The sequence below is a fragment of the Leopardus geoffroyi genome, chromosome B3, assembly GCF_018350155.1.
Source record: "Leopardus geoffroyi isolate Oge1 chromosome B3, O.geoffroyi_Oge1_pat1.0, whole genome shotgun sequence".
Classification (NCBI taxonomy): domain Eukaryota; kingdom Metazoa; phylum Chordata; class Mammalia; order Carnivora; family Felidae; genus Leopardus; species Leopardus geoffroyi.
Window position 1 is genome coordinate 55,403,995 of NC_059337.1, and position 25,717 is coordinate 55,429,711.

At 39.1% G+C, this 25,717-nt stretch overlaps 1 protein-coding gene across 2 annotated transcripts in view; it reads left to right on the plus strand.

Annotated features, from left to right (window-relative positions):
- Nucleotides 1–25,717, plus strand: part of FBN1 (fibrillin 1) — a 232,220-nt gene that overhangs the window by 14,879 nt on the left and 191,624 nt on the right. For both annotated transcript variants that reach the window (XM_045449811.1, XM_045449810.1), the window contains exons 3-5: nucleotides 13,120–13,202; nucleotides 15,460–15,558; nucleotides 24,596–24,691. In XM_045449811.1, the coding sequence (XP_045305767.1) occupies nucleotides 13,120–13,202; nucleotides 15,460–15,558; nucleotides 24,596–24,691 (278 nt within the window). The remainder of the gene's footprint in view (nucleotides 1–13,119; nucleotides 13,203–15,459; nucleotides 15,559–24,595; nucleotides 24,692–25,717) is intronic.

Below are 25,717 nucleotides of genomic sequence, written 5' to 3' on the forward strand. Positions count from 1 at the left end.
TTTTTTGTCAGCAGTTCTGACTTTGTATAGAAATTTTTGAACATCTGACAGAATTCTAGACAAGAGTGTCTAATTAATTTGCCCTTGGACGGATTCCCTCTGCTCGTTTGCATTTGGGCCCTTTCTTGGAAATAGGTTGTTAAACACACATTCTCACATATTGAGGAGTCAGAAAACATACCAGGGTTCCTTGCTAAATGATTTCCTCCTTCTCTTTCATATTTCACATGACTATAAGAATTCTTCCACTTGTGAACAGAGCGCCAAAATTCAGTCTGTTTATGGATGGACCTGATACAAATCAATCCCTTTTCCTTCAAACTCATCTTTTGTTAACTGATGGGTTTATGTTGGTCATAAGGAAAGGCAAGGGATCCTTATGAAAATGGATCATGTCAAAAAGTAGTTGTAATGCCTAAGGAAACCCATCCCCTGGGCTAACATGCTTAGTTGTTTGCAAGAGTGTGGTTAAGTCCTTTGTCCTTAGATTCCTCGTCTAATGAACATTAACCTTATTTGGTAGCTGCATACTTGAGATTTAGAGAAAAACTTCGGTTAGTTCTTGCCACTTGTGTAAGATGGTAAAGAGGCTGGGGTTGTACTGTTATTATTTCTAATGTTTTATTTTTTAAGTTTATTTATTTATTTTAAGAGAGACAAGACAGCGTGAATGGGGAAGCAGCAGAGAGAAAGGGAGAGAGAGAATCCCAAGCAGGCTCTACGCTGGTAGTGCAGAGCCTGGTGTAGGGCTTGAACTCATGAAACTGTGAGATCACAACCTGAGCCGATTCCAAGAGTTGGACAATTAACCTGAGCCATCCAGGCACCCTGGACTATTGTTATTTCTAAATGGGGATCCCCATCCCACTCAAGAATGTTGAGTTGGATAACAGATAACAGTGGGTCTTTAAGGGGCACCTGGCTGTCTCAGTTAGTAGAGCACATGACTCTCGATCTTGGGGTCATAGTTTGAGCCCCATGTTGGGTGTAGAGATTACTTAAAAAAGTAAAACTTAAAAAAAAAAAAAAGGAGGTCTTCAAGTGAATGAAAAAGGAAGAACGTGTATTGCCCTGGTGGCATGTAGGAGAGGAAGGCTATCAGAATGAACTAGATCACATGCTGCTTCAAAGTTGTTTTTTTACTTTTTAAGGTGGAGAATTTCAAATATATACAAAACTAGAGAGAATAATGCAATGAAACTCCAGGTTTAGCCCTTATCAGTTAATGGTCAATCTTCTTTTATCCACTTGTTTCCCCTGCCAGAGATTATTTTGACATAAACCCATGAAAAACCATTTAATTTGTTGTGACCATTTCAATATGTACCTCTAAAATATACGACTCTTTAAGAAGCATAAATATAGTACCACTATTACATTTAAAATTAGTGGGGCGCCTGGGTGGCTTAGTCGGTTGAGTGTCTGACTTCAGCTCAGGTCATGATCTCGTGGTTCATGGGTTCGAGCCTGTGGTTAGGCTCTGTGCTGACAGCTCAGAGCCTGGAGCCTGCTTCAGATTCTGTGTCTCCCTTGCTCTCTGCCCCTCCCCCCCCCCCTCTCTCTCTCAAAAATAAACATGAAAAAAGTTAAAAAAATAAAATTAGCATTAACCTTTAAAATACCCTCAGCTATCCAGTGAGCATCACTTTCTTCTTAAAGGTTGTTGCTGCGCTGAAGCTTTGTTTTGGTATTTGGCACCCATTCTGCTTAATTATAGCTTGCAACACGAACCCTATCACACCTTCCCCAGAGCTCCAAAAGTGTTGAGAGGACAGTGCTGTTATCACTCAAGCTGAGAGGGAAATCTTCTGGTTTGGATTTCAGGGAAGAGATGTGTTGGCGGTTGAAAGGTGAGTTGCCACGTTCTCCATGTAATGGGCAGCGTGTCGACAGCCTCTGGATTAAGTTCTAGAGACCTGAAACTGGAGAGTTTTTTAGAACATCATCTGGGTCACTCTGGCCTTTGTGTAGCTCATTGTCTTCCTAAGCCAGGTCAGACAGTTGCCTGCATGATCTGCTGGTTTTGCTTGAATTTACTTTTCAAAAGACAAGTCACACCCATATTCAATTACATGCATAAAACACATTCCAATGGCAGCTATGAGTAGATTTTGAATTATCCACATTTAGAATCTCTACATTGCCTCCGACCCACCCACTCCCCCAAATACTGAACATATTAAGAGCTGACTCATATCTTCACTAGAGGGTATGGGATATGATACTCACTACACAGAAGTACCAGCCTATAGGAGTGAGTGTTTCTCAACTGTGTTCCTTTTACCATCGCTTTCCTTTTCCAATATATTTTATAAGATCTGTCTTAAAATTTTTGTTTTTGCAGACCTAAGAAAAGAAAACAAAAATACAAAAAAATATGCATCATTTCGTTAAAGGCACACATTCTTGTTAGGGTATTTATGGAAACATCATTCTAATCTCTAATCTAAAAATCTCTAGTACTAATGTTGGAATGTTTTATTAATAAATTCTTTTTGTTTTTAATTAGTGATTTATGACATGTTTCCATTGTGTGGCCATTGTACAATTACTTCACTTCTCTGAATTTCAGTTTCCTCATCTGAAAATGAACACAGCAATATATTTTCTTGATAAGACTCAGGAGAAGAGTCACATGATCACTTTGTAAATTATAAAGGTCTCTGAAAATTGCTAATTATTACTTTTATTCTACCGTGTGTCTTCACATGGACTAGATAAATTCCCGAGTTAGTCAACTTTCCTCAAATTTAAATTAGACTATTCTTCTTAAAATTTTTCCAGATATCTAAATGTTTAGAATTAAATGTTTATAACTTTGTCTCAGTTACAAAGTTAAAAAAAGTCATCAAATTTTTTATGCCTAATACTGTGAATTGTTAATTTCAATGAAATAATCTTTCTAACTACATGGTTTTAGCTAACTTCTGACTGTTTAGAAACTTAAATTCTACCAATGATTTATTTTCTATTTTTATGTTCCTTGGCAAAAACATTGTTTCTGTTCTGATGAAAGGGTTTGGTAGATAAATGTTTTAGAAGACCCATTGGCTCTTGACTCCTAGTAAATAAAGTTTGAGGCACAAGGCCTCTGAAACTTTGGTAGCTGTAAAGTGTTTCTAAGTGGTGCACCTGAAATACGGAAGAATTTTACTTTCATACCCATGAATTCCATTTATGGGTATCTTATGTATTCAGTTTTTCATTGTAAGGTTTTAAAATTAAAAAAAGTAGATGAAATGAAATTGATTTCTTAGTAGTAATTATCTTTTTCATTATTTTAATTTGTTATTTAATTTCTTATAAACATTTGCCTTTTCAATAAATTAAGTGTTCACTACTCTGACAGAATTCTCTCTCATTTTTTGTCTTAGTCAGAGGCACATTTGAAACCCTAACCCTTTGTTTACCATTTAAGACTCAGGTGTTGTCCTAGGTGCTGGGTTGTAAAGATAAATCTGAATTTTCTATCTTAAGAGAACTCCCATTGCAGAAGAGAGGGCAATTATTGGATTCCAAGAGATCTGAAATGCTTGAGTAACTAGAGGATGAGATTGAGGTACCCAGATAGACTTCAAAACTGACCTCCCTTGCTTCATCCGGAAGCTAGTCTTTCTGGAAGCGGCTCACTGAACTTTTGGTCTGTGAACCAGTCCAGGATACTGTTCTCATATTACAGTTGCTGGTGTGGTGGAACCTTCTGGTCTCTAAAGAAATCAGGTACAGTAAGGATTAGAATAGCCAATTACTCCCAGTTTTTTTTGTTTGTTTGAGTATAGTTGACACACAATATTACACTAGTTTCTGGTATCTACTCCTCGGTTTTTAAGTCCCTGCTTTATTGACCTATGGCTATCTCCTGTTGGCCCTGACAGTCTCGTGCAGGCGTGGGGGATGGCACCAGGCCTGGGGCTGGGCAAGTTCCGATTCCAGCTGCCGCCTCAAGACTATGGAGTAGCCTGAGATGAAGGTGTTCAGTTCTCACAGCTCACTGGGCAGCTTACTGTAGCTGCAGGGACCACGGGTTTGAGTAGCCAAGTTTCCTTCTGGTTGCCTGCCGTGGAATGTGTTTTCCCATAGAAACAACATTTTAAATTGTGGTCAGGTTCCCAGACCAGCCTACAATAGCCTATTTAGCTGATAGAGACTGCTATTTGACTAGCCCAGGGACCAAACCACCACCTATTAACATTGTTTCTATTGGAAAAGCCGTACTGAGTTTTAAATACCAATAGAGAAATGACATTTTGGAGCTCTACCTGTTTGTCCAATTGGTCCTCGGAACCAGAGTATCAAATCACTGTGCACTACCAGGTCCTGAAGGACCCCATTCTTTCTCCTAAGCCTGACCTCACTGGCTGGTTTTCCCATCTTTCATGGGGCTGCCAGCGCATTCGGAAGATATTATTATCTCCTTGGACAGAGCTCTTGGTCTGAGAATTTCTGGGAAGTGGTAGGAATCATGGTTTCTTCTGTTGGTGGTAAAGAGGAGAGAAGGGAACTGAAAGGATCAGTGAACTCCCCAGACACCACCCGGGTCTGCCTTTCACTGCGTAGTTCTGGTCCACTCTCTTAGTTTACTTGTGTTTCAGTCATTTCTATAATTTCATCTACCCTTTGGAAAAGTACAACATGGCTTTAGCTTGACTAAATGGAGTAACAGTCAAAAAAGGAAAAGTCACAATAATCCTTGAACTCATAGGTAAGGTCAAGGGGTTGCAGAGTTCTGGGAAGCAGATTTCTTGAAGCACCATGTATGTTCATGGTGTCGTTGGTCAGACCCTCTCAGGTGCTGGCAAGATGTAAATTTGAAACATGCACATTTTTCTATTTTGAGGCAATCCATCCTCATTATTTATGGAATCAAATAGTAAAGTTCCAATTTCATAAACAGATACACCTTTCCCTATGTGTAGATGGGAACACCTTTTATATAACCAGCCAGGGGTTCAGTGATGCCAGCTGGCCAGACATAGACTCCCCCTCTCTTAGAGAACTGTAGTGCAGAACTTCAGTGCAGACCATGACAGGAAGTTAGTCCGGTCATGGCCTTTAGAAGCTTGGGGCCCACTTGGATGGTTCAGTAGTTTGTGCAGACTTCTGTGTTCTCAGTGTTGTTTAATCCAGAGGACCAGAAGCAGAAAGTAGGATTAGCACCTACTGTACATAGCCGTGCTTCTGGTCTTCATGGTTCAATGTCTAGTTTCCTGTTATGGTGTACCCTGTGGCTTTAAATTCTTCTTTTTTTTTTTTTTTTCTTCAAAGAAAAGTGTGCGCATGCATGCGCGCGCGCACACGCGCGCACACACACACATGTTCTAGTCACCTGTAAAAGATTCCAGCAGGATTTAAATTGACTGTCAGTCTAAAATGACCTCTGGATTTTGGGAACTGTTCTTTGCAGCTTTCTGTTTCTTCAGCTTTCTTAGGCTGTGTATGAGAGAGAGAGCGAGTGAGAGACAGTCCCTGATATGGTAACCTAAATTCTTGTACTTTTAAGTTCTTGGACTATTGCTTTTCATCAACACAAAATCCCCGCAAAAACATAGTTTAGGGTGCAGAGCAAATGAAACTGTTGATGTGACAACCTCTCTGCTGCCTGTGCTGTGAGTTACCCCACCGGGTGGTAGGGAAAGTGATCCCCCAAGCAGCACCTCCAGACACACCCTTTTCAAGGCTGCACCATGAATTTTGTGACGGTTGTCTTTAGGAATTGGCCACAAAAGGCTGGTTCCATCTTTGGTCTTGATCAGTTGCAACAACCTGCCACAGTGAAATGTGCACCAATTTGTGAGCTGAAAACCTTTGTTTCATTGCTTTGGGATTTTTGTTTCTCTTCTGCTAAAGAAATAAATAGAATCAGATGTTCATATACGAGTATTTTCTCTACACTTATTTTTTTGAAGGAAATACTTTGGTCCCTGAATTAAAAACATTGATAACTTCACTGATCACAATAAATTAATGATTAGCATATCAGCAAAATAACCAAGGTATGAAACCATTATACATTACTGTTTAGCTAACCTTAGCCGTTCAAAATATGTATGAGATATTTTTCTTTTAAAAAAATTTTTTTAATGTTTATTTATTCTTGTGAGAGAGAGAGAGAGAGAGAGAGAGAGAGACAGAGTGCAAGTTGGGGAGGGGCAGAGAGAGAGGGAGACACAGAATTTGAAGCAGGTTCCAGGTTCCGAGCTGTCAGCACAGAGCCCGACGCGGGGCTCGAACTCAGGAAGCTCCAGACCATCACCTGAGCTGAAGTCGAACACTTAACCAACTGAGCTACCCAGGCATTCCAGGTTCTGAGCTGTCAGCACAGAGCCCGATGCGGGGCTCGAACTCAGGAAGCTCCAGACCATCACCTGAGCTGAAGTCGAACACTTAACCAACTGAGCTACCCAGGCATCCCGAAATATTTTTCTTTTAAATAGATTAATTTATAAGAAATAGTTTTCACTATTAGACAGTTTCCATGTTAGTGGCATTTGCAGCTGGCCTATTTATGACACCAAAGACATAGTATTAATCTTTGTTAATTGTACTTTATGCATACTAAGGTATTCCGTCAATGTTATCTTGTGTGCTTCTAAATAGACTCCAGGATATTCTAGACATTACAGACATTAGTTTGAAGACCTATTAGTTTTGGAACAGAGTGGGTAGGGACAAGTTTCAGGGGAGAGAATCTAAACATATAATTATTTAAAATATATATTACAGGGGCGCCTGAGTGGCTCAGTCAGTTAAGCGTCCGACTTCAGCTCAGGTCACGATTTCGAGGTCTGTGAGTTTGAGCCCCGCGTGGGGCTCCGTGCTGTCAGCTCAGAGCCTGGAGCTCAGAGCCTGGAGCCTGCTTCAGATTCTGTCTCCCTCTCTCTGCCCCTCCCCTACTCGCACTCTGTTTCTGTCTCTTAAAAATGAGTAAACATTAAAGAAAATTTTTAAAAGAAGGAAACATGAAAGAGCAAGTGTAAAGATGGAAGAAGGGTCTGGATTTAGCATGTATGTCATGGAGGAGAGGCGTGTGCACCAGTGAGGGCTGAGACGATAAAGGGAAGGAGTGGGACAAGAGGGTGGGGCTGAGAGTGGGCAGGTTAGCCTACCTGGCAGAGATCTGAAGCTGATAGTGAAATGTTCCACATCTTAAGGAGGGTGAAGTCTGTGTCTGGAATGTAAGAGAACAGAACTAAGCATCGTGGACACAAAAAGATATTTAGCTATATTGTCCTAATGAAATAGAGAGGAAGGAGGAAGCCAGGAAAAAAGGTGATAATCAGTCTGACAGTGAAACACCAACATGTAAACCAGAGAGTTATTTGCTAATGGAGTTAGAGAATTGAAGAGGAATTTCAGCAGTGGGCTGAAATAAAACTAGTGATTCCTCTTTACAAGTGGGAGACATCAAGTTATAGCTCAGAGAGCTTTCTTCTGAGCCTACCCTGTGTGATGGGGCCAAGTACCCTCTTTACTCCTTTCTGGACTCCCCAGTCTCACCTTGATGTTTGTGTCTTACCTGTTGTGGTGACACTCTTTGCATGCTTGCTTGTCTTCTTCCCAGAGCAAATACTATGTCTTAGTCACTATGAAAAACTGGAACAGTTTATTTATAATTGCATGGTTACAGTCTTATTATTTTACGTTTTAGCAAACTTTTTACCATAGAACAGTTTGAGATTTACAAACAAACCAGAAGGATAACACTACACGATGTAGGTTGGAGAGGTTGGCAGGCTTATGCCTTCAAAGAAGAAAACCAGAATTGTCTGAGTCTCAGCCAGTGTTGACCCAGACAATCCAGAAATGAGTCCCTGGATCTGAAGAGCCCCCTGAAAACTTGACGAGGCCATGGAAGCCGTTTTCATTACCAGGATTCCAAGTTTCATTACTTGAGATGTTGTGACTGGCAGATGGGCTGGAATAGTCACATGTGATATTCAAATCACTGCTAGTAGATGTGACCTCTGCCTTTAGCAAAAAGGGCCAGGGTAAAGGCACCCAAATAATCGAGGAGAGCTTGCAAAGTTTGTTGGAGTAGTAGTGGATCCCCTTATTAGATAGTGCTCATGGTTTTTCTTTTATATTTTCTTCTTGATAAAAAAATCTGTCAAAAAACTAATAAAGTCATGATGTGTGGGTCACAATATGTGTAGCTAATTTGTATATTAGAGTTTTTTTTCATGATCTATCACATTTTTGACAGTGAAAATTATTATTTTTAAAAACTGGGACAGTGGGATATTAGGATATTACCTTGAGCCATGTTACATGGACAGTCGGGGGGGGGGGAGGGCATGCCTTTGGGTCCCCTGCACACTTATGCTTGAGAGGAGTAAATCATCATATTTTTCTCCCACAATTCAAAAAAGTAGGTCACTCATGCATGGAGTAGTGTCAGCCTCATTAACCTTCTTGCCCAAGGATTTAAATACGTCACATGTATATGAAATAAAAGCCCACTGAACTTTTTTTTTCCCCAGTCTTGTCTGAAAGGGAGTTTGAACTTGGGATAGGAAGCAGAAAGCCTATCTTGCCTGTAAGAGAGGCCAGATTTACAGAAGTGGATTCTGGCTAAGGAATGTGGACACACTGCAGACATCTTGTACACAGGCCAGTTCCTGCAGTGATGTGGTCAGACATGGTAAAGCCCAGCTGTTTGCTCCATTGAGAGGGGCTTTTGCTAGCCCACATAATCTCCAAGTGCCTTGTCTTAACTAGATCTGAGTATTCGGCCTGCTGAGGCTCACCCACCCCTGGAGAGATTGGAGGTGGGTTGTTGTAAGCATTGTATTCAAAGCAACTGGTAAGAGAAGTAACAGATAAAGACCTAACAATTAAAACAATGTAATAGACAGTGGAAAGTGGACTGTAAATATATTTTTCCTTTTCCCCCTGAACTTTTAGAATACAGGTAAAAACAATTTATGCTTAAATTGGTAGTTTGTTGATGGACATTTGGTGGGGTTTGTCACTCATTCCCTCATGAAAGCTATTAGGTGAAATGCCATCTTGCCCCCAAAGGCATCTCTGCCGTAACATAGCAGTTAAGAGAGTGAACTGGCAGCAGGCTTCCTGAGTTCAAATCCCCATTCTTTACTTCCAAGCTGTGGGACCCTGGCTGGTTTGTTTAACCTTCCTAAGTCATAGTGTCTTTAATGTTAAAGGCAATAACTTACCTCAAAGGGTTGCCTTGAGGATGAAATAAAGCAGTATGTTTTTAGCACATAGCATAAATTTCTTTTCTCTCTGAATTTTGCTTTGAATTTGCTGAATGCTACTGCCACTTGCACTAAGCTTTAACTCTTGACTTTTTTTGGGCAGCAGGTTGGTGGGTGTGGTTGGGGAAATGAAAAGGAAAAGAAAAGTTTGAATGCTAAACTTTCATTTACACAAAAAAGTAACTCCATTAGAGATTTATCTTCTTTGTTAATGCTTTCTGTGTGAAACTTTAGAATAAAATCTTTGATATGGAAGTAATCCAGTGTGTCTACTTTAGACTTTACATATCTTAGTGCTTTCCAACTTAAATAAGACATTCACTTATTTCTAGAATTAGAGCTGTTTTTCCTGTGTGTGAGTAGAATAAATACCACCCAGCTTGTTCGAAAGAGTGCTGTTAGTTTGGAGTTCTCAAGACCAAAATTAGCAGAGGAGAATTCTTACATCTTTCTAACACTTTGCACTAAGCCATTTAACGTAGCAATATTTAATGTGTTAATGTGTTAAAGATTCAAACAGTCATTGATTGAGGATATTGGTTGCAACAACTTAAATTGAATAATGCAATACTATAAGAGATAAAATTATCAAAATTAAAAAAATATTAAAATAAAAAAAATGTCAGAGCATGTGAACAAAACCACAGTTAGACAATATGTAGAATTTTAAGTAACACAGTGAAATGAAAATGTGATCATTAATGTAACGGAACTGTGAATGAATGAAACAGTTCATGCAATGAAACAGAAAATACCCCATTTAGGAGAGAAGATGTTTATACTTTTAAGGTAATTGCTTTAAATAAAAGAGGATGATCAAAGTGTAGCAGCACATGTTTAAAAAAAAATGAACAGTTATTGGGGTGCTGGGTGGCTCATTTGGCTAAGCGTCCGACTCAGTCGTGATCTCGCAGGTTCTTGAGTTTGAGCCCCCTATGGGGTTCTGCGCTGAGAGTGCAGAGCCAGCTTGGGATTCTCTCTCTCTGTGTCCCTCTCCTGCTCAAGCACTCTCACTCTCTCTCTCAAAAATAAATAAATAAATGTTTTTTAAAAAATGAGCAGTTATGAATGGGCATTAGGTGTGGATGCAAAAGAATTATCTTCATTTCCCCAGATCCTCATCTCTTGGGGCAACCAATTTTAACCATGTTTGGTTTTAGTTCTTCTCATGTTTCTCTTTATGACACCATGTACTGTGCTTGTACCTCTATTTCTAGATTTAAACAGTATCCATTGGTTCCATGCCATGAAAGATGGGGACGTACCTGACTTAGATATCTATATCTTTTCTCTCTCTTTTCCTTCCTACTTTTTAAAAAATCATGGTATGACTTTCAGTTATTGGTTATTTTAAAACATTATATAATGTACTTAAACCTCTGTCTCTTGGAGCAACTACTTTATTTCTCTCCATACCTTTCTTCCTAACTTGATAGCTATACCATTACCTTTACAGGTGCAGGTTTAAAACATTTACATTTTGTTTTGAAATCATTGTAAATTGTAACATCTCCCATGTTGTGTCTGTAGGTTGATTGTAAACATTGAAAAAACAATGAGGAATGTTTAGATTAGTATGATTTTCAAACACCTTGGAAAATCTTTTTTAATATCTTGCTTTGTAGGACTGAAATTACTGATTCTGGACTCTTTTTTCTTAGCCTTTTCACCATGTTATATGTGTTATTACTCCATAAATACACTCATTCTTGTCAGACAATATGTCTTGATTTTTGTTTGAAAACATAGTTACTCCAACCACAGGACACCTATAAAGGCTCAGGGGTCCTCTGAAGCTATTCCAGGATTTGGTTTGGCGTTGGACTGGACCCAGTGGAGTTGTTGTAATGAGCTGTTAGTGGGAAGGGTTTGAGGTGGTTGACTCTGGCTTGAATTATCATTTCTAGTCTAGAGAAATTTGTGGAGTTTGGAAGGTTTGGTTACTCTAACCCTCACCCTAACCCCCTATCCTAACTTCTCATCTTACTCCCCTTTCCAAGATTCTGAGTTGCCCCAGGAAGTTCTGGGTACTCTGAATTGAAGTTTTGGGCACTACTTTGTCACAGAAGGGGTACAGGATTGAGAGCCAGGGGCTTAGAATTTGTAATAAACTCTCTCTTCCTTAATCTCTTATAGTGCCTTTTGTTGAGTAGTTAATTTAGGTCAGAAAATGATTCTATCATGATAATAATGCTGTATTGCGTTCATGTCCATTATTTCATCTGATACACACACACACACACACACACACACACACACACACACACACACGATGTGGCCAAGGCAGACATTTCATTATGCCAATGTGCAGAGACATCAACTAAAGCTCAGAGAGGCTCCAGCATTGGGTGCATAGTAAGCCTTTTTCCATCATTTTATGTCTACTTTTGGAGGAATAGGGCCCTTTCCCGGGTTCCTCCATCTTTCTTCCTATCTCTCTTTTTGGCCTCAGCATCAGTCAGTCTGAAGTGTGCATTTTGCCCTGCAGTTGTCCCCAGTTCCTGTGAGAGAGGCACAGGATAGAGCAAAGGCTTCACCTTTGTTCCCAATTCTGCTTGTGCTTGAAGCAATGAGTTCAGAGGAGATGAAGGGGGGGTCTGTGCTGTTACACATGGTCTGCATATAGATGGAGAGTTTGTGAATACACCCCAACCAGAAGTACTTTATTTATTTATTTATTTATTTATTTATTTATTTATTTTAAGTTTATTTATTTGCTTTGAGAGAGAGGGAGAGAGAGAGTGCATGCAGGGAAGGGGGCAGAGGGAGAGGGAGAGAGATAGTATCCTAAGCAGGCTCCACGTTGTCAGCACAGAGCCTGACATGGGAGTTGAACCCACAAACCATGACATCATGACCTGAGCTGAAATCCAACAGTCAGACCCCTAAACCGACTGAGCCACCCAGGCGCCCCCAGAAGTACATTTTAGTTACACAGTTGTTTTTAAAGGTTTACTCTTATGGGGCTACAGGATTTATACTAGGAAGCCTTGGAATAGCTACTGTTTGTGAAATTGATTACAAAACGTTTGACCTTATTCATCAGCCCCTGAACTTTAGGAAGTAGCATTAATGTTTAGGCCCTCAGATATGGCATAGTGAAATGAATGATTTCTTTCCTGTCTCTGTGTTCAGTCCTCTTAGTTTCTAGTGTAGAGTTAACTAGATCCTTACAACAGTTGCTCCCTTAAGTTGTTAAATATGTATCATCTGGATTCTGAATGGAAGCTTTGCTCCAAGAAACCTGATGGAGCAGAAATGTCTGTAAACAAGAAACCCAAAGTTACGTTGACTTTTTTTTCCTGTAACTTCTGGTAATCAACTGTGTTTCCAAACTTTGGCTAAAGAAATATTTACATTTTTTTTTGCTTTTATTTTTTCCGACTAATGTCAGCGTTTGCGTTCCTGTAATTCTGGTGAAAGGAAGAATATGGCCACTTTTTAGGAGTGAGCTGGGACACAGAAAAAATATACACAGCTTCAATGAGTAGAAATTTAAAACTTTATATGCAGATTTCATGATGACCTTTCTTAACTAGATTGGTAGGAATTTTATTATTTAAATTAGACTCATATAACTCCATACATTTTTATATCTGTGTGTTGTGATAGAATGCACTACAATTTGCATCTCTTGTTTTTATTTTTCTGATGTATGCATAGGTGATATTAAGGGATATCCTTATTGGTATCATTATGTTAGAGTCCCAAACTACTAAGCCAGTGTTGGGTCCCATGAGTTTACTTTTTTTTTTTTTTTTTTTTTTTTGTCTACAAAAATTCGTCCTGTTCTTGTAACTCAGAGACATTTTTTTCCCACTTGTATATGGTCACATATTGTTTTTTAAAAAGTGTGGAGTTCTTCTAATTGGATGTTTGTTTGTTTGTTTGTTTGTTTTAGACCTAATGTCTGTGGATCACGTTATAATGCTTACTGCTGCCCTGGATGGAAAACCTTACCTGGTGGAAATCAGTGTATTGTCCGTAAGTAAATAGATAGTCTGTCATTCTTCATGTTCTTCTTTTGTTGTTTTGGTTGCATGGTGATTCTTAGTACTTGTTCCTTTGTAACTGCATACCATTAATATGTTTATAGCAGAGCCTTCCAGCTCTAAGATTTTCCTACTTCCTCTGAATCCAGATTGGGAAATACACTAAGTTGGTCAAACCACTGTTGTACTTTAATTCAGTGACTTCCTTTGGAATATTTCTGACATACAGGGAATAGAGCCACAGGGATAATTTGATCAAGGGTACATGTTGCCTGGCTTCATAGACTTTGTAATCACTTGGATGGGATTTTGAAAAAAGGATACATTGCTGCTTTCCTTATTATAATTTCTAACTTTGTTGGCCACCCACAAGCCTACTCAAACCTTGTACATTGAATTTGGGTGGTCGAGGCCAAAGATAGACCTAACTTTCAGAGAGGAAAGGAAGTGGCTACAGCATCAGATGAAGATGAGTAGAAAGACTAGGGAAGAACTCACATGGTGCCAGAGATTCCCCCATTGATTCTGCTGCCACGGCAAACGTCCAGATTCTCATCACACACCAGAAATGTTGAGTGACAAACCACATGCCAGAAAAGATGCTATTTAAAGGAGATGTAAGTCAAATTGGTTATGGCATCTGTCCTTTATGAGCTTTTCCTGTCATCATACCTATGGAGGAATTTTCAGTTTTCAGAAAATTCTATCAGACAGTGGGAAAAGTTAGGGTTGAAAGGACATTAAGGAATCACTAGATCCACTTTCTGTGTTGGCCTAGAGTGGTCTGTGCAGAAGAAGAATATTTCAACCAGTATTCTCTTGGTGACCTGAAAAGTTCACCTCTATCCCGGTTCTTGATTTTGACCAGAAGCATCTTATTCATTTGGCATATTGTGCTTTATTTAAGGATCAAAACTGAATCACTAAGAGAGATATATAATGGTATTTGACATTTTCTAAATGAACTTGACAGTGTGTTTCCCTTGTGTTCTTTTTTTTAATTTTTATTTATTTATTTATTTATTTATTTATTTATTTATTTATTTTGTGAGAGCGTGTGTGCATGCAGGAGCATGTACCAGTGGGGGAGAGGCAGAGAGAGAGGGAGAGAGAGAGAGAGAGAGATCAAGATTCCCAAGAAGGCTCCACATTCAGCATGGAGCTGGACTCGGGGCTTGATCTCACAAACTGTGAGATCATGACCTGAGCTAAAATCAAGAGTTGGATGCTTAACTGACTGAGCCACCCAGGCACCCCTTCCTTGTGTTCTGTAGAATCTATAAGAAATGCTGTCTTCAATAGCATTTATTTGAATACACAAGTATTCAAATAAATGTTTATAGGATCCTTTGACAGCTTATTTCTTAATAGTTTTCAGTCTCCATCCTAAGCTTTTTTGGTGTTTGAATGCATTTTCTATCAAGTATATTATTTTTAGCCTTGCACATCTCATTTGCCTCGTGCAAGGTTATACAGGAATTTGAGGAAGAGATAATGTCTATGAGCATAAAATGTAGTGGCCAAATCTTAGTCTGCTAATAAATATAAATCATTTGCCATTTAGACTTTCCTTCTGGCCATCAGCAGAGCATCTGGTGCCAGCGTATTAGTCCCTCAGTATCATGAAAGTGTAAATATTTTTCTAAAAGATGAACAGCTTCTTGACTGCAGAATCAGTGCTATTGTAGTGGATTCCCAACTTCTTCTCTCAGATTGTTGATGCACATCTTCAATGTAAAATGAAACTACTCAATGGGCAGGATCCAGTGTAGAGAATTAGTCTTAGCAGGGCATAGTATTTTTATAGAAATTATTAAGCACTAAGCATTTATAATGAAATAGGCTCCCAAGACTACCTCTGCAACTCTTCTATCATTAAATTATAAAGCTAATATAAAAACAAAATGCTTGTAGGCATATAAATATGTTTAAATGCAGGACTTTTGTTTGTTCTGTTTTCCCTAAATAAGATATTGGGGGCTTTTGATAGATTGGGTGCTGTGTGGAATAAGAGAGAGGTTGAGAACCATTGGTATAAATAAGGGAGTTGCAGCATTTTACATCCAGAGCTTGTTTAGTTCAACAGGTTTGTTTTGTAAGTGAATAAACCTGTGGCCTAAGGTCATGAATCACGAAGGCAAAATTAACGAGGCACCTGAGAGCCCAGGTTTCCTCATTTGAGGGTTGGGTTCCTATAAAGCACCATGCTCTCAAGCCATGTACTTACAGACCTCTGGTTTTATTGACAGCCATTTGCCGGCATTCCTGTGGGGATGGATTTTGTTCTAGGCCAAATATGTGCACTTGCCCATCTGGTCAGATATCTCCTTCCTGTGGCTCCAGATCCAGTGAGTATAACATGTTATTATATATAATATTATTTTGTGTGGTTATGCCCTATTTTCTCCTAAATTTGCTTTTGGCTTTTCTCTTGCCTGCAATACATTTTTTTCACTAGAACATCTGCCTTCTCTGTTCTGCCCAAAATACTTGGAATGGCTTTCCTCAGTCTGGCCTCCCATTTCCTTCTTCACTCTTTATAAGGAAATTACCTATGGGACTTAGTTACTATGAATACTGTAAAGATTATGTTCTCCTGTGTAGGTATCACCTTATTTATCTTTGTGTCTCCAGTGTAAACACCATAAAAGATTCTCAGTGGATTGGTTGTTCAATGAACATTTTTGGCTCAAGAAAACTAGGCATTTTTCCTAGTGGTACTGAAATATGACTCTGATTAAACACTTTTGTAAAAACTGAAGACCCCTACTTTTGCAAAAAGAAGATGTAAGAAGTCATTATGGAAGTTTTGGGGGTGATTTTTCCTTAAGCACAAATATATTTTCTCTTTCAGAGTTTTATCACTTCATTCTGTGATGCCAAATAATACCCACAGTTCATTTTTCAAAGCCTTTCCTTGCTAGTTCTATTGTTTTCATTAGACTTTTGGGTTTTTTTTTTTTTGGTTTATTTTTTTAAGTTTATTTATTTATTTTATGAGAGAGCACTCACTCAAACTCACGAACCGTGAGATCATGAATGACCTGAGCAGAAGTCAAGAGTCAGACGCTTAACCGACTGAGCCACCCCTGTGCTCCTTTTTGGTTTTTTATTCTTTCAATGTGGGGTCCTCAGCAATGAATTAACTAGAGGAAATGTAGGGATTGGGAAGGAGGTGAGTCATTATTGGTTATTAAAAAGGTTTAAGTTTATGCCTTTATAAACAGCCCCTCAACACCTTGACCATCATCAAAGCAAAAAACTTGGGTTTCTTTCCCATTGCCTATTTTTCCTTAGAAAATTCATTCCCCTTACAGTGTGTTCTGTTTTTGACAAGGTTTTCAGGAAAAAGTATTGTGGAATAAGAGCATTCTCTTTTGTTTATTGCAAGTAGAGACTTTAGTGTGGTCAAGGTTCATTATCTATTAAGACTCCTAATATTTAGCCCTGGCTCTCATGAGCCAATTAACAGGGTAGGGCAGGTAGTCCTAATAGACATTCTTGGTGCCCACTCACATATCTTTGCATTTATGGATGAGCACAGGTAACTCTACCTTATAGCTCTGTAAAATTTTCTGGCAGGGAGCATACCAGGTCCACATGCAGGGCATGCTGGAAGTACCAGAGGGTTAGTGGCCTTAGAAACAATTGTTAGCCAGTGACAGAAGGAGAGTGTTGGATAAGTGCCCCAGATTCCTTGCCTCTCAATTTGCAGAACTATGAAGTGTGTTCTCCACTGTCTCTTAGAGTTCCCTAGTGGATTAAGCCCCACCTGCCCACAGTGGTAATAGGCTCCATCATGTATTTATTAGCTTCCTTCTTTTCATTGTCTCACTTCCCTACTTCCCTACCAGTGTTTCCTGACGTTACTTATAAAACAGACTACGTGCATTTAAATAATTGTTTTAGAATTTGCTTCTGGTGGAGCATAAACAAAGACAGCCTACTACTAAAGATAGCCAGTTGCAGATTGGGATAGAAACTTCCCATGGGCTGGGAGTTATTTGCTTATTGCATTGAGAACAGCATATTCTTATTTGATCTCAGGTTAATTTTGAATGTGCATCTTCCAAGCAATAGCAAATTCATTCTACAAATCAAGGGTGCCTGAGCTGAAGGAAATACAGAGAGGTAGACAAGTCAACTGGTGGCATTTACAGGAACATGTTGGACATGCTGATCTCTATCAGGCTGCCACAGAGAATTGCCTAAGGGATGAGGAAGGAGTCTAGATATCAAGTTGGGAACAGACCCAGTTGCTCAGATGGGCCGTGGAACCAACCACCAACAGTGTACCTCTCTGGCAGAGAGAAAATATAGCTGGATGACAAAACTAGGTATCCAGCTGGAAAGGACTTCAGCATGATCGTGTGAGCTGCTAATAATTTCTCTGTCAAATAAAAATCATGAGATACAGAGATAGGATGTTGACAACTTGGTCGTAGTAGATTTCAAGCTAGCCTCAAGATAGGAGAAGTATAGTGATAGGTCCTGTGGGCCAGATTTAGGTGAGAGACTGGAGTCCAAGACTTGTGGGTAGTACTCTTTGAAGAAGTTTAGGTCCACCTATGGTACCTGCACATTGCACAAAATCCCTGAGTAGATTGCGGATCAGAGTGGTATGAGGAGGACAGTCTGGTTTCATCAAGATATTTGGAGCTTTAAATCATTGGCTTGGACTCTACCTATGCTAATATTGTCTAAATATCTTGCAAAATTAAACATGGCAGAATGTTTTAAATGAGGGGTAGCTGAGATACTCAGAATTCATTTCTGATCTTTTGAAGTGATATTCTAGGGAATATCTGTGCTATCCTATAGAACTTCTTGGCCGCAGTGTGTTTGACAATAAATGTGGAGAAATCACTTTACTAACTTTCCTACTAGTAGAAGGATAACTCGACAGAGAGAAATGTTTGTATTCCCAAAGGGGCAAACTTAGACCATTTATTTCACCAATATTTCCTGTGAGAAATTTTATACTTGTTATGTGATATGGGTCAAGGAGGCTGGGAAAGTTGTGGGGCACTGAGGCTTTAATTTTCTCATTTGAAAATGAAAGGAGTGTTGTTCTTTCAGGTTGTTTTCTACTTGAGTGTGCTGGGACTCTGAGAATAGGAAATGATCTCTTAGTGGCCTGAAGGGGAGACTGCATTTCCAGAAAGTCCAAACTGCCAGCCAGAAATTCCTTTGGGCACTAGGAAGACAGGGCTTCCCTTAATCTATTGGAACTTTTGCCACTGGCCATAGTGCACCAGGGAAAAAGAGAAGATGGGCCAGCCAGAGTCAGAAAAAATGGGTTTTCTGGACTTTAATTCCAGTTCTATTGGTACTGTTCTTGACTCCATCAGTTTCTGAGGCTGACGATGGACCCTGAGCTATCCTAATTCTCATAATTAGGTCATGGTGGACTGATGCATGAATTTATTCAAGCTCTTCTTTTTCTTTTTAATGCTTACTTATTTTTAGGACAGTGAGAGAGCGAGCGCACAAGGGGAAGAGGGGCAGAGAGAGAGAGAGAGAGAGAGAAAGACAGAGAATCCTAAGCAGGCTCCACATTCAGTGTGGGAGCCCCACGTGGGGTTCGATCTCATGAGATCATGAGATCATGACCTGAGCCAAAATCAAGGGTCAGACGCTTAACTGACTGAGCCACCCAGGCGCCCCTCAAGCTCTTCTTTAAATGTATACATAATATAGGGACACCTGGCTGGCTCAGTTTGTAGCACATGTGTCTCTTGATCTCAGGTTTGTGAGTTTGAGCCCTACATGGGGTGTAGAGATTATTTAAAAAAATAAAAAAACTTAAAAATATGAATAACATAAAATAGATTATTACCTTCTTCAATAACATATATTATTATAAAAGTTGTTACCTGAATTTTATATTTAAGAATTTGGAGATCACTTTTATACTCATCCTGTTTTATTGTTTATGCTTTTAAAAAGGATTTTAAAAACTAAACTCCTTTTTTGAGGTATAGATTCATATTCAGTTATAAGAAATAATATGGAGATATCCTGGGTACCCTTCATCCAGTCTTTCCAATGTTAACATCCTGTGAAACTATAATACGATATCACGGCCAGGATACTGTCATTGATACAGTCAAGACACGGAAGAGATCTGTTAGTGCAAGGATGCCTCATGTTGCCCTTTTCTAGTCCAGTATGGAGCCCAGTGCGGGGCTTGAACTCCCAACCGTGAAATCAAGATCTGAGCTGAGATCAAGAGTCGGGCGCCTAACTGACCGAGCCACCCAAGCTCCCCGAGATACTTTTCTAATGGGGAGTGAAGTTGAAGTCTAGGTTCCTTCAATACCTATAGATGTCCAGTTGCTCCAGTGCCATCTGTTTTTGAAAAGACTATCCTTCACCCATTTAATTACTTTGGGACCTTTGTCAAAAATCCTATTTGTGTAGGACTATATCTGGGTCTTTGTTTTATTCTATTTATCCATATATCTATCCCTTCTCCAATACCATACAGTCTTGATTACTGCAGATATGTGAAAAGTCTTGAAAATGGAGTAGACTAATTCCTTTCACTTTATTTTTCTTTCTCAAAATCATTTTAGCTATTCTAATTCCTTTGCCTTTCCATATAAATTTTAGGTTAATCTTGTCTATACCTACAAAAAAAATCTTTCTATGATTTTGATAAAAATTATAGTAAGCCTAGAAGTCAGTTTGGAGAGTATTGATATCTTTCTTATGTGGAACCCCTTATACCTTGAAAATTTTTTTATCATTTTCAATTTACTTCAATTTAGGGGTGCTTGTGTTCCCAACACAAATCCAAGCTCTAAGGGTAGAAGAAAGCCAGGGAAACAATTCTAGAGCAGTGTGTTAGCAAGTTTGAGCAGATATGAGCCAACCACGTGCTGAAAAGTGTGAGGACACTCAGGATAGGAAGGTAGTGCTATAGCTAATCTAGAAGTGACCCTTGGAAAGGTTTTTCAGGGAAGTGAGGAATTTATACGAACAGGGAGGAGAGGAGTGTGTGAAACCTGCTCAGACTTTAGAAATAGTTGAGTCCTTTGCTTTCTAGTCTGTCTTTCTAGTAGTCTTTATCACTACTATTATTTAACCTGTCTTTCTCTGAACTTTTCCCCGCTCTGCTAGGGTTGCTTTGTTTTGTTTTGTTTTTGTTTTGTTTTGTTTTCGCTCTTGTTTTAGATACCTTAGTGAAGTTGCTCTTCTGAGTGGTATGTCTTTAGGTACCACAGGACATTTATGCACTTAAGGAAAAATGTCAATACTGATATCTCTCTGAATGAAAATTATTTTTGTCCTGCCTTGATTCTGGCTGCCCCTGTGGACCTGTCTCAGGTGGAAAGTCCAGGAGTTCGTCTTGCTCTCTAATTTGTCTGCCTGTGCTTTTCCTAGTACCTAAATTAAAGTCACATACCTGCCATATAGATGCTTATTTGCAGATTGCTCTCCGTGTTCTTTCTGCCTCTGTACCTGCCAAGACAAAGGCAGGCCTGTAGCTTCATTCCCAACTAATGCTTCCCAAAGAAAATGGTCACCTCAGTCCTGCATCTGTCATTCCCATAGCATGCTCAAATTGTTCTCTTCTGGTTGGTTATTTCATGAACTGATTTGTACTGGGCTATCACCTAAAAGGAGTTTCTTCAATTTTTCTTGATGCCTGGCAGGTAGAAGGCATTCAGCAAGTATTTATTGAATGACCAAAATGATTGAATCTGGAAAAAACATAAAATTTATTTAGGATACTATATAGCTGCAGGTAAATGTCAACATTTTCTGTTAGCTCTAGGATGTTGAGCCTTAACTGAAACTCTTTGAGGCAGTCTGCTCATTTTCTCTTTTTTAAAAGAGTCTATTTACTTATTTTTAGAGAGAGCACACACCTGAGAGTGAGCACAAGTGGCGAGAGAGAGAGGGAGAGAGAGAATCCCAAGCCGGTTCCACACTGTCAGCACAGAGCCCGATGTGAGGCTCAGTTTCAGGAACCATGAGACTGTGACCTGACCCAAAATCAAGAGTCAGACCCTTAATCACCTGAGCTACCCAGGTGCCCCTTGTCTGCTCATTTTCAATGGGAAGTCCTCATTGCGTCTTACGCTCTGAGGGTTAACTGCATATGGCAGCTTGGACACTGACACTTGAACTCCGTAGTATTTTCAGTTTCTGGTAAAATCTTCACACAGATTGAGTGTAGGAATATATTCTGACTTGAGGTATTTAAAGCATGTAATATTTGAAAACATCCTTGTGGATTTATGTGGAACCCTGGCTTTTTCTAGAGATATAAAATTTGGTCTCATAATTGCCAGACATATGGGATGCTTGTTCAAACCAGTATAAACTTAGAATATACATCAGTGGCAATAAAAAACAAAATGAATTCATGTATATATACTCCCTAAATTGTTCCTGCTGTAAGGAAGCTGAGTATCTAGTTCTTTTATTTCCCCACAGAAATCCTGAATGATTGCTCTCACTTTTAAAGAAATGTGATTTTCCCCTGAAGATCCAAGACTCACAAAGAATCTGAAATTCCTTTGGTAAACATGTTTGTGGCAAAGCAGATGGTGAAGATCCAATTATCTTTTCATAAGCTTGTTTCCCCTGCCCAAAGATTCATAGTTCCTTGGTTTATTGGGACCACTGGACTAACTATGCCTTACTATTTCACAAGTCTGGGCAAGGGGTTTTATTTTTTAAAGGAGACATAATATTTTATGTTGGAAAAGGTTGACCTGAAAGACAGTAGAAAAAATATAAAAGCCTGTCAGGGAGATTTTTATTACATTGCATTTAACTGTAAACTTATCGTTTTTCCTGAAAGAATTCATTCTATTTTTCAATTTGAATAATGTAAAGTCACTATTTGAACTACTTTAGCTTTTTATCTCAAAGTAGCTAAATGGCTTTGTTGCTCATGTGGGAATGGAAATTAGCTCTTGGCATGAACCACTTTAATTGAAATCAGTTTGTGGGTTGAGTTCCTATGCTGCTTGACAAATGACATCATTTCCTGTGCTTTTCCCAATCCTCACTGTTTTTCTAAGATAGGATGAAACTAAGTTTAACTTCAATTTTTAAAGCAACTATACACCTTTTCCTGACCTACTTAGAATGTTATCCAAATTTTCACCAAATCTTTCCTTCTGTATATTTGTAGATAGTTCTTTAATTCAAAAGCATTTTGCCTGAGACATTTTAATAGAATCATAGAAGCCTAAAATAACTGTTTTAATCAGTTTCCTGGGTTGCTTGACTTCTATAACAATGCCCCAACACAGGAGTTATTTCTGCTTTTATACATGGGGAAATGAAGATAAAGTATTTTTAATAGCAACCTATCTTAGGGCTGTACAATAGCTTGGGACATAATGGACAACTTCTCAGTCTTAGTTTTTAGGAATAGCTTTTAGTGTCATTATCAGGTGGTATGAGTTAAGTAAATGAAAATTACCTTGGTAAAGTTTTATATCACACCCACGAGTAAGCAAGATACTACTCTAGGCATATAAATGGTAGAATTAATAATCATGGTATTTCCCACTTTAAAGAAGCTTTTAGACAAATGGGTTGGGGATAGGAGAAAACAATTTTTAAATAGATTAGGTTATATAATATACATTTCAGAAGAGAAGCATAAAGTACTCTGGAGTCAGAGAAAAAGGGCTCATATCAAGTGGGAGAAGGAGGAGAGAACAGAAAATCAGAAAAGATCAAAGAAAAGAAGATACATTTGCAGTGGGTCTTAGACATAGGTAGGGTTTCAGTATTTGGTAAGAGCTGTGTGAGTTGTATGTTGGGGATTAAGGATTGGGGCAAAGAGACAACGAGACAGGTTAAGGAGGATATTCCACCAAGAGACTAGAACAATGCGTTTGACATTTTGTATGGCATATAGAATGCACTGAGAAATAGTTGAGTGAATGAATGAATGATAAGTGGATCAGGGTCTGAGTCATAGGACATGCTAAGAGTATTCAGAGAAGCCCTAGAAGTCCCATGGCTATGCTGAAGAGGACCTTGAATGCTGAGAGACTGAGGAAGTTCTTAGCACACTAGACATAGGGAACCTTTGATGGTGCTTCAGTTAAGTGTGTGACATGTTCTTGAGAAGGTGTATCACTTTCAACTTGACTTCATTAACTCTTTGGTCCTCTGTGAGGGCACGGTAAGTATTCAGTTCTGACATCTTTTTCCCCATTGTCATGCTGAGATTTGTGCAGCTACTTATGAAAATGGCCCTTTCCCCTGAAGTCCATAGCCACTCTTGGATACAGCAATGAGAATCCTAACCAGGGCTACCAAGGAAGCTGGCTGCTGGGAGGCGCCTTCTCTCTACTCATAGCAGATTTGGCCCCTATGCTCCAGGAAAACTGAGCATAAGAGCAAGACTGAGCATCTGGTTTCTGCTCTTTGATGGAAGGATGGGTTCTCTTCTCCCTACGTAAAATTATGGAGCCTTTTTCTGTGGGAATTTTCTCCCACAGCTTGGAGGGCAAGGTGGAGTAAGCCGAAGTTCCAGTCCCCAATCCTGGCCTCCTTGTATAGGGATGTGTCAACAAGGATTAATGATGCATTCAATCAAGCCTTTAGTCCTCTCCAAGTAGAGTAGATACTGTTTGCAGAGGACTAACTGGAGTCAGCCTAAACACTAGTGAGAGGAGAGCACTCGCCACACTGTCATTTTCCCTCACACGTGTCTTTCGCTTCAGTTTCTTCTAGTGTTTCTTCTCACATCCAAGGCTGCTACCCATGGTCCTTCTGCCCTGAACCCTGAAGTCATACTTCTGTAGGTGATAATGTGAGGAAGAGTGGATTTCAGACATTGTGGGTCTTATTTAGTTTAAAGTTACAGTTTAAACAAGCAGTTCTTTCTGAGCCAAGGCCAGCCTCCATTATCAGGAAGCCTTGTTATTAAATGCTGTTGTATGTATTTTTTTCTTCAAAATTTCTTTTAACAAGATTCCTTGGAATTTGTCATTCAGACAATTTTCCTGGCCACCTACAGTGGGACTCTAAATCTTTGAACAGGAAAATTATTGCCTTTGTAATCACTGTAATCTTGTCTCCTACAGTTACTCAAGGCACTATTTTCTTGTTGATAGAAATTACAGAAATGACACTGAGTGGGAAGTCCTGCTAAATTAGGAGAGTCATTTAGCATTATTAAAGTAAATATCAAAGAAACATTTGCATTGTAACTGATTTTATACACACACAAAATAGCACGCTTAATGTTGTCAATTAGGTTATTTCTGCACAAATATGTGAATCTTGATAAACCATTTTATTTTCTCTCCAAATGACTACAATTCAATTCCTGTGAAGTGTTGCAATATATGTACTTAAACTGCAAAAAGTAAATCATTCTTTTTTCTTTTCCTTTTCAAGTCCAACACTGTAATATTCGCTGTATGAATGGAGGTAGCTGTAGCGATGATCACTGTCTGTGCCAGAAAGGATACATAGGGACTCACTGCGGACAACGTAAGTAAACCTTATAAGTATTCTAGATGCTAAACTATGTAGACAAATGTGTAGACAGATATGTAGATAAAAAGAATACAGGGATAAGTGCTAATGGATGTGGATTACCTGGGATGGGGTACTTTTATAGATGTCCAATGAGTCTTAGATATGATCAGATCACTTACCTAATGCACTTTGCACCAAAATTCTGATTGGAATTTTGGGAATGCTGGTTTGACTCCATTTCTTCTCATTTACCTTCAGTGTCCCACTTACCTCATCCCTTTAATGTATAATCAGCACCCAAGGTGCAGAATTCTTGTTTGTTCCAGATGTATATCTTCTGTTTGATCACTGAACATTTCCAACTCGATTTTCAAGAAGCATCTTAAGAGTATTTCAAAACTCTTATCCATAATCTCATCATTCCAGATAGTACCTTTTAGTCTTTTAATGCATATTTGGTAAATGAGATCTATTGTATGCATAATTTTCAGACTACTTTTTTACTTAATATTTTATTAGAAGTATGTTCCATGTTATTAAACATTTTAAAATGTTTTAATGGTTGCAAAATACTCCATTATATAGACATTTACTGTTTATTTAATGAATATTTAATGACGAGCATTTATTCATATTGTTTCTAGTTTTGCCATTGTATACATACTTGCTATGACGAATAATGTTATTATAAATAAAGCAACATTGTGACTATCTATGCACCACGGTGTGGTAAGAATAATGATTGAGTTTTGTGTAGTCCACAACAGTAGCATGGAGAGAAGAAACACAGGATGGCTTCCCCAGTGTGGGGAAACCCTTGTGATGAGTCTCGAGGGATGGGGTGGAGTTCTCCTGTCAGATAACAGGAGATGGGCCTTCTATGCTGCTGGCACAGCAAGGGCCAAAGCCTGAGAATGTGACCTAGCGTGAGATGTCAGACACAGCACGTGTTTTGGTCTTGCTAGAGCTTAAGTGCCGCCGGAGGTGATGGGAAGGGAGATAAAATGGAAATCATGAGCCAGGGTTTGAGTGCTTTTA